The sequence below is a fragment of the Truncatella angustata genome (assembly GCF_020726525.1).
Source record: "Truncatella angustata strain MPI-SDFR-AT-0073 chromosome Unknown BKA67scaffold_2, whole genome shotgun sequence".
Lineage (NCBI taxonomy): Eukaryota > Fungi > Ascomycota > Sordariomycetes > Amphisphaeriales > Sporocadaceae > Truncatella > Truncatella angustata.
Genome location: NW_025763382.1, coordinates 2,458,646 through 2,472,364, shown reverse-complemented (window position 1 = coordinate 2,472,364; position 13,719 = coordinate 2,458,646). Strand labels below are relative to the sequence as shown.

The 13,719-nt window shown below is 49.2% G+C and overlaps 2 protein-coding genes across 2 annotated transcripts; one reads left to right on the top strand and one right to left on the bottom strand.

The window, feature by feature from the left end:
• Positions 1–4,001: 4,001 nt before the first annotated feature.
• On the top strand, positions 4,002–4,932 carry BKA67DRAFT_532174 (uncharacterized protein; the record flags this gene model as incomplete). The annotated part of the gene is made up of 2 exons (XM_046099492.1): positions 4,002–4,233; positions 4,556–4,932. 2 exons carry the CDS (start codon positions 4,002–4,004, stop codon positions 4,930–4,932), a joined length of 609 nt encoding a protein of 202 aa, XP_045961168.1.
• Positions 4,933–8,569: 3,637 nt separating this feature from the next.
• On the bottom strand, positions 8,570–13,458 carry BKA67DRAFT_553687 (P-loop containing nucleoside triphosphate hydrolase protein). Its single transcript, XM_046101930.1, has 4 exons — positions 13,334–13,458; positions 10,990–13,279; positions 10,623–10,710; positions 8,570–9,574 (listed from the first exon to the last, which is right to left on the bottom strand). Exons 1-4 carry the CDS (start codon positions 13,351–13,353, stop codon positions 9,012–9,014), a joined length of 2,961 nt encoding a protein of 986 aa, XP_045961167.1. The 5' UTR covers positions 13,354–13,458; the 3' UTR covers positions 8,570–9,011.
• Between the last annotated feature and the right edge of the window lie 261 nt (positions 13,459–13,719).

Sequence of the window (13,719 nt, the reverse complement as noted above, 5' to 3'; positions counted from 1 at the left end):
TGACAGCGTGATTCTTGGGGAGAGCCCAATGAAAGAAGGCACAGTCTTAAAAGCTCCAAGGGTACCATCTCGCTTACTGTAGTGTATTTTTGACTTTTGGCTTAAGCGGTTGGGTCGGGAGTTCAGACTATCCGCCCGCACTCCAATCTACAGCTCAGTTAGCTGCGGGACCCTCAAAAACTGTCTGTTGAATGACGAGCATGTAGTTTCGGTCTTGTTTAGACCGCCGTCGGCAGTGGAATAGCGGCATTCACGAACATCAGTACAAAAGATCTTCTGTTCTAGTATAACGATATGGCTTGGATCTTGCACACAAAAAAAGGGAGAAAAGAAGAGAAGCCTTCTGACAGCTCGAACCGCGCTGTTCAAGCATCCGAAACTCACAGTGGGATACGTCCTAGCTGACAGTGGAGGCTTGAGGATCACAATGGGCTTACGGGTCGAGATCTTTGATCGAAGATGGAGCCCGACATCTGCCAGCTAACAAGGGGGCACTCGCCCACATGCACCTGAGACTTGCGGTTCTGCCTGTCTAAATCTATCTGGCGCAAACTCTCACATGATCACACGACTACTCTTCCATGGCGGTCTACAAGTACATGTCTAGATCTTTGGAGTAGAAACACAATAGATGAATCGCTTAGATTCTGCCGTCGATAGAACTGCGCCTGCCATAGTACAGTGATCCACCTGCCGAGGGTTGCGGTAAGAGACCGCTCTTCTAGAATGAAGTCTTTAAGTTCTGTGTTAGTCTTCTTTTATGATTCGAACGGCGTGCAAGCTAGACCCTAGACGCTGTTTGAGAAATACAGTAGGTATGGTGACATTGACCCCATGTGTCATCGCGGTGTCCTGTTCCTGGAAAGCGTCGAGAGTTCCTAGATTTCTCCTTCCTCAGTGGCTGCATCGTCAACAAATAGTTTCTGAATCCTGTGCTTAATATATTAATAAATCTGCCTTGCAAATCACCGCCTACACTTTTTACGTCGCATCCCGAATACACGTGTACTCAGCCCATTGTTCAAAGACTGCCAGGTATCCCGGCTAACTTTGATCCATGCCCACATGATCAGAACAGTTCAAAGACTGGTCAATGCGGTCCGATCCAGTGTGATGGAACGACTCCTAATGCAAGATGAGATGAAGCAAAGCGCAAGTCCTACAACATTTCAAGCTCTATTAACAGCTACGTAACCTCTGAGATGGGACTGTACATGGCCCTATTCTTGCGTAAGCCTATCCATTGATGAATCACACGCCAAGATGGAAATACATACTCCATCTGAAGCTGCTGTCTTTGGCGCTGGCGTCGCAAGTAATCTCACCTCACCCACGTCTGACATTTCCTGCGATGACCGCTGCCGACTTGGCATTTCTTCCCCAGGATACATACATGTGTACCTCTTTCCCCGGAATCATGAATCTCCTGGAGAAGATCAAAACGCATGAATGTTGTTGTTATTGATAGTTCATCTACGAAAACCTGTTCGAAACAGTTTATTCATGCCTTCTGACTCTTTGACTTGCTGAGTGGTAGGTCGTGTTTGTGAAACAGCACAAATTATCTACTTCTGGGTGGCTTGACAGGTATTAATTAGGAGGCCTTGTCCTTAATGGCGTTCTGGGTTGCAGGGGACCTTATAACTGGTTATGGTGGGCTGGTATATACGGTGCTGACGTTTATGCCGCCAATACTGCAACCCCAATGTAGTAATATGCTGGAAGCCAGGAATCCCAGCGCTTCGTTCACCACGCAATGTCCTGGCTTTGGATGTAAGCTCCATCGTGCGTCTCTAGGGTGTTGTCTCAAGTGAGTATGTATTAACTTCAAAGCTCAGCCGATTGTGCCGAGAATTTCAGGTCTAGACTAAGTTGCAACGGCCAGATTGTATGAAGTCCCCTCCATATTCTACTAGCAAGAGCACTTGACAATATCCTCAATCCTGGAGATGTTAATAAGATGAACAGCTCGGGTCCTTGTCTTGGTATTCTCGCTGTTCGTTCCATAACCTGGAATTAAGCCAATGGCGATATGATTAATGCAAGACACAGAAATATTTCATCGGGTCCAGAGCTTGTGGTTAATCTAGCCCTGACAATCACATGCAAGATGGGGAGGAAGACCACCAGCAAGCGCGCTTGTCTAGCGAATGTCACCCTGCGCCGCTTGCCTGCAGTGCCCTGCAGCCAAACTCTCCCATTCACTTGGGACTTTCCGGCGTTTAGTGCATGTCCTGCCATCAAGATGGTGCAACCTTGATGTGAGCTGCATACCGTATTCGTAGCCCAGACTTGGATTTCATTGACTCGGCGGTATTGATTGCGTATGCCTCAATTTGCGCCACCTGTTGTAAGCTTAACGACCAAAATACAATTGAATGCCAATGCACACAGCGCAGGTTTGTAAACCTTTCAAGCAAAAGCCAACCAGAAATCTAAAATCATGCCCCCCAACGCCACCGCCGGAGAAATTGGTCATCCTCTAGAGGCTGGATGGGCTATCGCGACATTGCTGGGCCGAGGACCGAGCCGTACACGACATGATGTGTTTGAATTTGTTGATCAAAATCGAGACTCCATAACCGTCGCGGCCATTGCTGCAAGTCATGGGAACGATTGCGGCTCTGTAGCCCTATGACAGCAACTTCAGATGCCGAATGGCCTACTACCCCCATTCCAGCAATTGACTCCGGTGATGTGTGCATCTTTCCGCTTGTGCCTGGCTTCTGGCTTCTGGGTACCTGTCCGTCACTGACCCTTTGGGCTGGAGCCGAGAGCGGGAAGCGGAGAACCAAGACAAATCCAATCCTATCATGCAGGCAGTGTCGGGAACGGGTGGCTTTCCTTCCTCAGCCCTTCTGCAAACCTTCTTTGCAGGGATCTTGGTTCCTTGACTTCATGCGTAAGACGATTTCAATCAAACTTCACGAACTTGTCAAAGGCAATGTGTCCACCATATTGAAAAGGAGACAGCCATTGTCACCGTTGTCGAGTAACGGGGAATGACTCCGCCTTCCGCTCGTCCCATCTCGACCATACCACACCAGAGTAAAAGAGGAGCATATTGTCCAAGTGGGCGGTACCCATGAAACTATCCCCATCACGGCAAACTAAACAGTGCAAAATAAGGTCGCATGAATCTTCAAAATGATGACAGCTCGTCTCCTTGCCGAGAGCGAGCAGCTCAAGTCCCTACAGAGGGATATCACCCCCATTACGTGGAGCATATCAAAACCCCTGCGCCCTGCAGACGCCTTCAGATAACAGCGAACCCCGAGCGCATGATAACTATGCAGTGGCATCAAAATCCATATGCACTACTTAGATACGCAAAGTCGACTTAACTTCTATTTTATGAGAGCAATCATGTGTGGTGGTCTAAGACACCAGCTAAATCACGATGCTGCCCCGAAACTAGCCAAGCGTATACGCAACAGTAATCACGGCATTTATTGATATTTTAATTAGCGTTAACCCATCTAAGGTGTGATCTTATGGTCACGTAACTTATGCGGGGACGAGCGTCTGTAGACTACTGAACTCCATGTGAACACGAGAATCTAGCGGAAGATCATATAATGGCAATCAAATTGTCTGTTTGTGTCGTAGAGCACAGATATTACCGACTCTGATGAGAATAATGTGTAGTGATGCATCAACATTGTGTAATAATTAAAACGCCGGCAGCGGTAACACCGGTGCCTTTGAAACTCTTGAGGCACAACTACAAGATTGAATCGTAAGAAGCTTGTGGCGGTGTTTGTTGCCCCACTAACTATTTCTTATCGATAGTGAAATGAAGGGCGATGATCGGAAGTGGCGATGGTTAATGTCGAACTTCACTCTGCCGTAGTCACGACGAGCTACAACATTTCTTGTTCCCAAACAGAGCATTTCCCAAATTCCCATTGCAACCAGCCTGCGACCGTCTCCCACCTTATTTCGTCGAAACGGAACAAGAACGGCATCCTGGCTTCCAGGCGTTCGCTCACGCTAGGAATATGGACAAAGATAACGCCAACCCCACCATCTTGACTGCAGCTCAATTACCCACAAGACAACATCAAAAAAGGAAGAAGGCACTTCGAAATGACTTTGATACTGGCCTAATGGCCGAAATCATACGCAAGCCCTCATATCTTTCGGGGCCTTTCAGCGATACGCCATGGTCTGATGAAGATGAAACCGAGGATGACTTCACCGATGAGCCCATCGATGAGCAGGAAATTTATGGTAAGCTCAGTTCTAGCATTCATGTCCCAGTACTGGCATTCAAACAGCAGAGCTTCTCTGTATTGTGGTAACGTATAACGATATCTGCAGGTTAGAGAGGCTTTGTCGCTGTCTCAAGTCATGTTTCACTGTCGGATGTTATAAATATGTGTCAGTGCGCGAACATAGGGAGCTACTGGAACGCTACGCGACACTCTACCATACATAACTACGAAATGTGGCGGTTCGTGTTTCTAGTTACATTCTGGTGGATAGTTGCGTGGCCATGTCGACACATCTATTTTTGTCCTGTCATGCTCATCAGACAGCTGACGTTTCACAGATTTGATATCCAATATCACCGATCCAGAGCATCCCATTTCACTTGGTGAGCTCGCCGTGGTCAATTTACCAGATATCTACATTACTCCATCGCCTTCTATCAAGGTAGACACAAATGCTCTTTCAACAGTACTCGTTAAAATCACGCCTACTATTACACATTGCTCGTTGGCCACTGTCATTGGCCTCGGTGTGAGAGTCCGTTTGGAAAAGGCTCTACCACCTAATTACCGTGTTGATATCATGATCAAGGAGGGAACACATAGCCAGGATGATCAGGTCAATAAGCAACTCGCTGATAAGGAAAGAGTCGCTGCAGCTCTGGAGAATGACACTCTCAAAGGAGTACTCGACAAAATGCTGGAGACATGTGTCTGATGTTTCACAAGCGACTTCGGTTATCGGCAGGGGCGCTATTTGTTTACTTGCTCGCGCATATCAACTTGAGCACAACTGCAGCTTTGCAGATTTGCAGCTCTATGATGCAGATTATCCTAGCGTATGATGGGCCTTTCTTTCTGCCAGGGACAATGAAATACGGGTTTCTAGAACGTCTGGTGATAGTGGTCAATGTGGCACAACAAGATACAGATAGGTACGCTGCATGTACTAGGATTATATACCCCAGACCTCACGCTAGAACAGCCAGATCCTACTAGATCGCGTATTTCTCGATAACCACTGATACCTGACATCCCGACTCAACAGTTTCGAAATATGCAGCCATAGTCACCTCAAGTGATCTGAACTCTGGTACAAGTGCTGTTAATTTGGAGAATCTCCATGTCAGTTCTGCTGCAGGACAAGAACAATGTAGTAGTTCCCTATGTCACTGGTCCTCGTATGTCAGCCAAAGCACGATTTCCAAGCTGGGAACGATTATCAAGTTGGAGAGACCAGGTATTCACGAAGTTGTACCAGCGAATTGTCAATGATGGCATCGATCTCAAACAATTCGCACATGAACACCCTGTTGTTCTATCATAATCTGACCAGCGGTCTGGCATGCGCTTCCGCTATTGGACAGCTAAAAACCCGGCCAAAGGATAAACGACGAACACTCGATATCTCATGGCAACCAGAATGGTTATTTTTATCTTATCTTGAAAAACGGAGTTAGTCATTTGAGATTGACAACACGAAAGACACCCGTTGTTGGTATATGGAAAACATACAATACGCTTCGCAACTAGATTATCTCAATATGGAACAACAACTTTACTATTCTCAATCACAAGTCGGCCCAGAAACTGTCTAACTAGATACCAATGAATACTTACATTCGGCTTGTGATTCCGGCCTAGACGTCTTTACGATGTAAGAACAATGATATTTCAACATCTCAGCAGGAACTCATCTAACCCCAATTGGAAGTACTTGGAAGTATCTAAATTATATCACCACACAAGAAACAGACCACTACGCGAGCTCCACAACCAGAGATCTGGGTAGTGCAGCTTTGGTTTGTGCTGGGATATAAGCTTGAGATCGATGCTCTCGAAATGTTCTCAGCATCCGGCATAAACGATGAACTGGACTCGAGGGCGCGGACCTGCTCCGTATGCACCAAGTTCCCCACGATACAATGAAGCGTTTTATCACGTTCACTTCAATCATGTCGGATTTGTCTTTAGACCGTCGAAGGCATTTAGTCAGCGGGACGAAACAAGATGGAAGGCAGTAGCTATTTGTATATACGGAGTATTACCAAAATGATGCGCGAGTTGGTGCTTCTGTGCTTTTTATGCTGTCTAGTTCCGCTACATTTCAGTGGAACTATCCAATAGCAACCCGCACCAACCCTACTTCAGCAAATGATGAAGAGTAAGCCCCTTGACCGGCTTTCACACATTATCCCATCGCTTAAGGGGACCTACAGGGTATGAATACCCTTCTGTTCCGTTGTGGGGTAAAACTCGGCAGAAGCTGTTAGAAACCAGAAAGGGCAAGACTATCGTGGACTTTATAGTCAACCATCTCACGGCAGTGTGCCACCCACGCCAATCAACAGGGAAGCGCTCATGGGCATGAGAGAATAAGTAATTACAAGCTCTGCATGGAAACCACGTTTCCCCCTTCCTCCAGTCTGTGAGCAGACACGCATTGGTACCTAAGGCCAAGTATTTGCTGCATAGGGGCAAGGACCTTGTGCGGAGCCTCGTTGGCGAGTATGACATTCTCAAGGCTGACGATGCTTCATCTCCAGCAGCTTCTAAACACAGCTCAAACACTTTGATTTGCAGCAGAAGGCGAAAATAGAATCAAATTTTGCCTGGGAATCTGGAGGTGGCCAACTGTCTCGAGTGGCGTGGAATTTTCTTTATCGCCAGGCGCGGAAAACATGGGAAAATTCATCGCACCCCAGCCTGTGGATGTGGGAATCACGGTACTTGAGGCTACCCATCACCAGCCATAAAGCCTTTGGGTATCCACCTGTCAAGCGGAACTCGGACCATTTCTCACTATGCCTGCCGCAGGCCCATATCTATAACTTCAACACAAACACTCAACTTTACCGTGGTCATCTGATCGTGGAGAGAAGCAGATGCTACGACTCTGCCTGCGCCATAGTCATCTCCTGGCCAAGGTAACTTTGGGAGCGGAGCCCTAATCGGAGTCGTGAATGGAAAAGCCTGAGCGTGCCTCGCCCCTTGTCTTTTACCCTACTCTCTTTGCAGCACCACGCTTCGAGCCGAGACCCAACCGCTGCCAGGGTAGCCCACTATAGCCCTTGTTGTAGATCTACGACTCTGATCCTATCGACGCTCGCTGCTGGTTGCCCGTAGTGTAGGGTATTTTTGACGCTTTGCATTACACACGAAACGACTGCCGTTATTGGGCAAGACTAATGGGCAACTTTCATGGCCAGTTCCTACGCCCGTTTGCAGATCGCACGCCCAATGCCTGTTTACTACCGCAATGAGTCTCACACAAGAACACGTAACATACACTGCAACCTATAACATTGCAGCCTCGCAATATCCGTGGAAATACAATAGGGTGACAAGGAGATGAAGATGACGAGGGATCATGGAGAGCCGGGCAGTAGTGCGAGGCTCCATGATGCAGGTTCAATGAGTAACGGATTAGCGTATACGCACTTCGCTTATGCTTTCACCCTCGTCTTCCCAGGCCAAAGTCAACACAAGTCGCATTCTTTACTGACACTCTCCCGTGCGTATGGCCCGCGATTAACTTTAATCTAAATAATGGGGTTAACCGAGGTCGAAGCCAACAGAGACACCCTCTCGTGGTCCACTATTGCTAATCTAAAGAAAGTGCCAACTTGGCCGATCCCCCCTGACGTGACTAAGCTTACTTATCTACTATATCTCATGGCCTGGCCCCAACTGTGCGTGTCTTGGCGAGCGGCAAGCAAGCCTTGGACAACCCGTTGCGATCCTTTGGGCAAAGGATTACGCGTTCACCTTCCTATGGCCTGGGAAAACCTGCCCTTCCCTCCTAGCATGCTGACACGTGAAAGTCAAAGGAAGGAAAAAAACCAAGAAATCTACTCTCTCATCCCCGTCCAAAAAGACCCGAAACTCGACCGAAAGAGAGGGATCACTAAAAACGATTTGTCGTGGTTCCGCGTGATGCGACTTTCCTGCCCTCCCCCTCTGCTATTCTATATGCGCGTAAGCCACCATGAGTACATACTGTATGTACGTATAGTCAGCCCACCCGGTCACAATCACACTCTATGAACTCGGCAGCTCAGCTCAATCGGTACGGACACCGTCGGAGACCGCTTATCGGAAAAAAAGAAAAAGAAAAAGAAAAGGTATTATAGGGTTCAACTTTTGCATCAACCGATAGACATGGTACGGTAACTGCTTGTACATAGTATATGAATTAAAAATATGCGGTGCAACCCCAGACGCACAACGGCAGACCGAGTCACTGTCGTGTAACGGGTATTTTGGAAGCACATTCCTTGTTAGAATGACTGGCGAAGCTGTCAATCAATCAATCAATCATTGGACCTAAACCAACCCCCCCCCCCCCCCCCCCCCTCCGACATAGAAAAATAAAATAAAAAGCTTCGAGAAACCTGAATTCGTGCGCGTGCGTATGCGTGTGCATGTTGGGGAATTACTTCCTCATAACATGTCAGATCAGATCATGCTGCTGTACGTCGCAAGATTGCAAGTCACGCGTCCCGGGCATCTATCCGACTTCCCGCCACGGGCCGATTGACTCACGTAATAGCTAGCCGCCAATCGTTCATGCATCGTGTCATTGGTTACATGCCTGCACTGCAGTCAGACAAATCGCGTTCCTGTCTGATGATTTCTGAGAAGCTCTTTGCAGAGGGCTACCTTCAACGCCTGCTTGCAAATCTAGAGTATACACAGGCGCAAATAACCGCATGATGCAACATATCTTTTTCACCAGCCAACGTGACCTGAACTCCTTACCCATACCGTGATGCCAGGTGTTTTCACAAACCCTTCTTACAAGTCCATAGCACCACTCTCGACAAGGCTCTGGTAAAACTCGGGCTCTAAGAATTTGGCCACGCTCACGTCCTCGCTCAAACCCTTCCGCCTCCTGGTCTTTAGCACAAAGTCCCTTGCCGTAGCCTGCGCATCGGCAGGCTGCAGCGGTCGCAGGATCACGTCCTTATCCAACGGATCACCAGGTACCTTCTGCCACTTATCGAACACCAGACTTACATTTGCCTGGCCCTGCGTTTGGATTCGCACGTCGGTTTCAAAACCGAACGAGTCAATTACAGGTAACAGACCTTGGACACGGTAGAGTGGAGTACCCGCGATTGGACCGTCCACCAGCACGTGGCCGCGGCGGCGCGCAAGCACATTATACAGCACGGGTACTGCATCTTGCGGTCCCGTCATATCGCAAGCATAGAGCGGCTCCATGAGACGCGGGCTTGCCATCAAGAATGAAGAATAGCATGCACGACGAGCTGTAGGGATAATCTGGCCACCGCCTCTGAAAATAGCTTCATTGGCCAGCGTGGCATCCATGATGCGGAATTTGGTATTGCGTATAGCTGTTAAAGCAGGGGCACATTAGTTTACAATTCAACCCGCAGAAGTGCTGCTGTAGTTGAAATTACAATAGAATCAAAACGCAAGGCAAAAATATAGCAGGGGTTGAGGCAGCACGTCGATGCGAGAAGTAGAACTGAGAATCGTTATGGTTATGATGCATTTTGGATATGGATAATCGTCATGTGTAGCGCTTGCTGACGCTTCCTTACCCTCGTCGTTTCTGCTGAGAAAATCGAAAAGGGAAAAGCCTTGGGGTCAATAGCGAGATGGGAAACGGGAGCCAAGAGGTAGCCGGACAAACTCTGAAGCCCGCTGCCGAGCATCGAGTAGAGAGCGGCAACGAGATATCGGGACTCATGCGGGTTGGGCTGGGCACAGGCCAATAAGAACAAGAGGTGCCGGAAATCGTGGGGTAGAGGGGGTTGAGATTGATACCCCCTATCTCATGGATAGCAAGTACCGACGAGGTAGGGAGTGCTCGCGCCCATCCGCAGCACTGTGCAGGGGAAATGTCGCGCTGTGTTTGAAGATCGGTGGGAAATGTGTTGCCGTAGCGGTGTTTGCCGCGACAATATCTAAAAGACAAAACAAGAAAAGAGCCAGCCACATGGCATTTCATGCAGGAGACATAACCGCACGTTGCGCACGTCCAGAGGGCATGATATGGTTCCACAGAGTATTCGGTGGCATGTGCCTCTGATGTACAGGGGTGGGGAGCCTGGCCATGTCTCCGAGACGAGGCACTGCTTGCTCTGTTGCCAGAACCCCTGCCTCCTGACGCGATGTGGATTGCAGCAAGATGCGACCTTCAACTGTTGTACCGCTTCTTGTGAAGGATGTGCCCGTTGACTCTTCTCTCAAATGCCCACAGTCCAAATGTGACCGAGATATAGACAGCTTTGCCACGAATTCTGATAGGAAGGTGATCGAAACAGAGTGGTGCAGGTGGAAGGGGCATAATCGAACAAACATGAGTAGAAATGTAGACACAGCGGGGAGGTGAGGTAGATGAATATGTGGAACCAAGAAAACCTGTTGCAGACTTACGTTCTTCGCATAATGGGCCTTCCCGAGCAGCCCAGCTGAACCCTTGGCGTATGGTTTCTCGAACTGTCTTGAGTAGGTTTTTATCGACCTGCCGAACACGTTAGGTTCCATGCGGCATACCCAGGATTACGACTGCACCAAGAATTTGATAATGATTCCAAGGTTGGAAAACGCCAAAGATTCGACAGCGAGGTAGTTGCCAGATTGAGCAGCGCATTGCCACTTATTCAGAAACCTCCAGACTTTCAAACGATGGCGTTTGCCAGAGGGGTGCCTGATGCTCTCTGAAACATGCAAGCGACAAGAAAGGTAGTCGTGCTGTCAAACAATGCGAATGATCACAAATAAGGAAAAGTGGCCAACGTACCTCAGAAGGGAGTGTGTCATCCTGCAGAATATTGGGTCCCATCTCGTCAGGTCCAAATGCCCATATGCTTCGTGCGGCAAGCTTGTCCCATCCATGCTTCTCCTCGAAGAATTTCGCAACTTTGCGGGCGCCGCCTCGCATCTGGATGCGTCCGGTTTCTATATCCTCCGCAATGCCGTCATCCAGTGGCTCGGCCACCATAGTGATCTTGTTCTTCTTGTTTGGGGTGATAGCGTAGCATTTTGTGGCGGAGACTTCATCGACGGTCTCGCAAAACCGGGTCACTGGGTCGGAGACCTTGATCTCCATGTCTGCATATATCCGTCGGAGATCGTGTAAGACACTGTCCATGTAAAGTTCGCCAGTACCTAGAATAATGTGCTCGCCCGACTCTTCAACCTTTGTTGTAATTAAGGGGTAGCTCTTGTTGATCTTTCGTAGACCGTCAAGCATCTTGGGTAATTCGGATGGGTTTATAGGCTCCACGGCGACCTTGAGAACAGACTCGGTGAAATGTGTGATCGGACTGAAGATGTATGCGTCCTCGTCGTCCTCGAGCTTGGGAGGAACAACAGTCGCTGTTTTGACTATTGAGTTATCGATGCCGCCGAGTAGAGCCCAGTTTCCAGCTGGAATACCATCTGTCGGGATGCTGTACCTCGTCTCGGCGATGCTCACAGCAGATATGGTTGCCGTAACCATGTCTTCTTCGTCGTCGATGGAATAACCCTCGCCTAGTACGCGCACTTGCATGCCCGGCTTGGCGATGCCGCTCATCACTCGACCGAGTGATGAGAAACTCTTGCCGTCAGCCGCGTTAAAGAGTTTAGTGACGTGCACTATCAAAGGGCCATCTTGGTCACAGGTCTTCATGGCCTCAGCCACTTTGGTGTCCAGCGGTCCAGTGTAATATCGCTCCAACTTTCGTTGGGCACCTTCCACCGGAGATGGCACGTGCTGGACGATCATGTCGACGAAACCAGTGGAAGGCCCAAAGAACTGCTCACAGACCAGCTTCAATATTACTCTAGCATCTGTCTTATACTGCGACGGCTTAAGAGATATGCCTAGTGTCGCAAGTGTCTCCTTGAGCTCATCCGGATTCTGACTGATCGAGTGCGAGAAGACCTTGTAGATAGGCTCCATTACGAAGTTGACGAAGGACCTCTTGGCGCGAGCTTCGCCGGGTGCAGGCTTTCGGGTAAATTTCCTGCTCGTAGGGTTGAAATAGACGTCACCCCAAAGACGCTTCGCAAACTCATCGGTGTTGACGCCGGGAAAGCTGTCAGCGTACATCTTTGCAAACGATTGAAGTGTAAAGCACCAGCCCATATCTGTGCAAGCGAATAGCACATTGCCCTTCTCTGGGCTGAGTCTCTTTGTCTCTCCGGAGCCCGGGACGGTATTTTCGATGATGGTGTTGACTTCCTCAATAACGTGCTTAAGCTTGAAGTAGGCATCGTTAGGCGGAAGTCGCAGCTCCAAGATCAAGCGGTCGAGTTTGTTTACTACCAACGTCAAAGGCAGATCTTCTAGCACGGCATGCTTGATGATCTGCTCGGTATTGACCTGAACACCCTCGACCACATCAACGACAAGAACCACGCCATCTGCCAAGCGTAATGAAGCTGCGACCTCGTCGACGAAGTTGACGTGCCCGGGCGTGTCGATGAGATTGAAGAGGTGTGATTTTCCCTTGGTGCTTTGCAGAACCAAGCTCATGGGCGCTGCCTTGATGGAAACGCCTCTCTCCCTCTCGATGACGGAAATGTCTGTGTACCTTAGCTGTTCGTCTCGCTTCTTGCCGGTTCGCTTCTCAAGTCTTCCTTGGATATCGTGGGTCTCAAGGACCAACATGTCCATGAAGGCAGTCTTTCCGTGATGTAGGTGCCCGGCGATGGCCACGTTCCGTATTTGTGCTGGGTAGTTCATGAGATCGGTCATGAAGCCACGATCGTAAAAGACGGGTGGTAGGTCGGCCTCCTCGATGGTGAACTTCCTCGTGTCGGGAGGCGCGATGATGGGCTGTGTGAGTGGTTGCGCATCTTCCTCCTGCACCATGGTCTCGACATCCTCGCCATACACCTGTTGCGCGGTCGGGTAATACTGCTTGTCCTCGTGCAGGATGACGGCGTTGGACGGTCCATCGTCAATCTCCATCAACTCCTGTCCCGTGACTTCGGGCGCAGCCTCGGATTGCTCGTCATCGTAGACATAGGCGCCCGCGTCCACGCCATGTTCGGACTCTTCCTCTGATGCTTCGGCCTCCTCACCAATGAAATTACCGAACCTGTGTGCAAGTTAGTGGCTGAGGATGCTACTGAGGCGACACGGCTTCACGTACTCATCGTAGAGGTCATCCATGGCTGCCGGTGTGCGGTGGTTTGAGGACGAGGTGGTTATGAAATGACGGAATGGGATGGTTCGCGATAACGCGACTGAAGCTCAAAAAAGTTGAGAAACTGCGATGGACAAGGCTGAAGCTTCATCTAGGTTTAGTGGCACTTTTCTCGCGTAAGACCCAATGATTTGTAGCCGTGCCTTAGTGCTGGACTGTGCCTTTTGGAGTTGGTGGGAGTTAGTGAGTGCTAGCAGTCGCCGATAAACGGCCCGGGGGGTCGCGCAATTGGCCCCCGCTGTCAAGGGTCCGGGTTCTTATTGACCACTACGGATCCGTAATTTAGGTAACTGTGTAACATCCATACCCCTCCAGAGCTGTATTGTGCATGT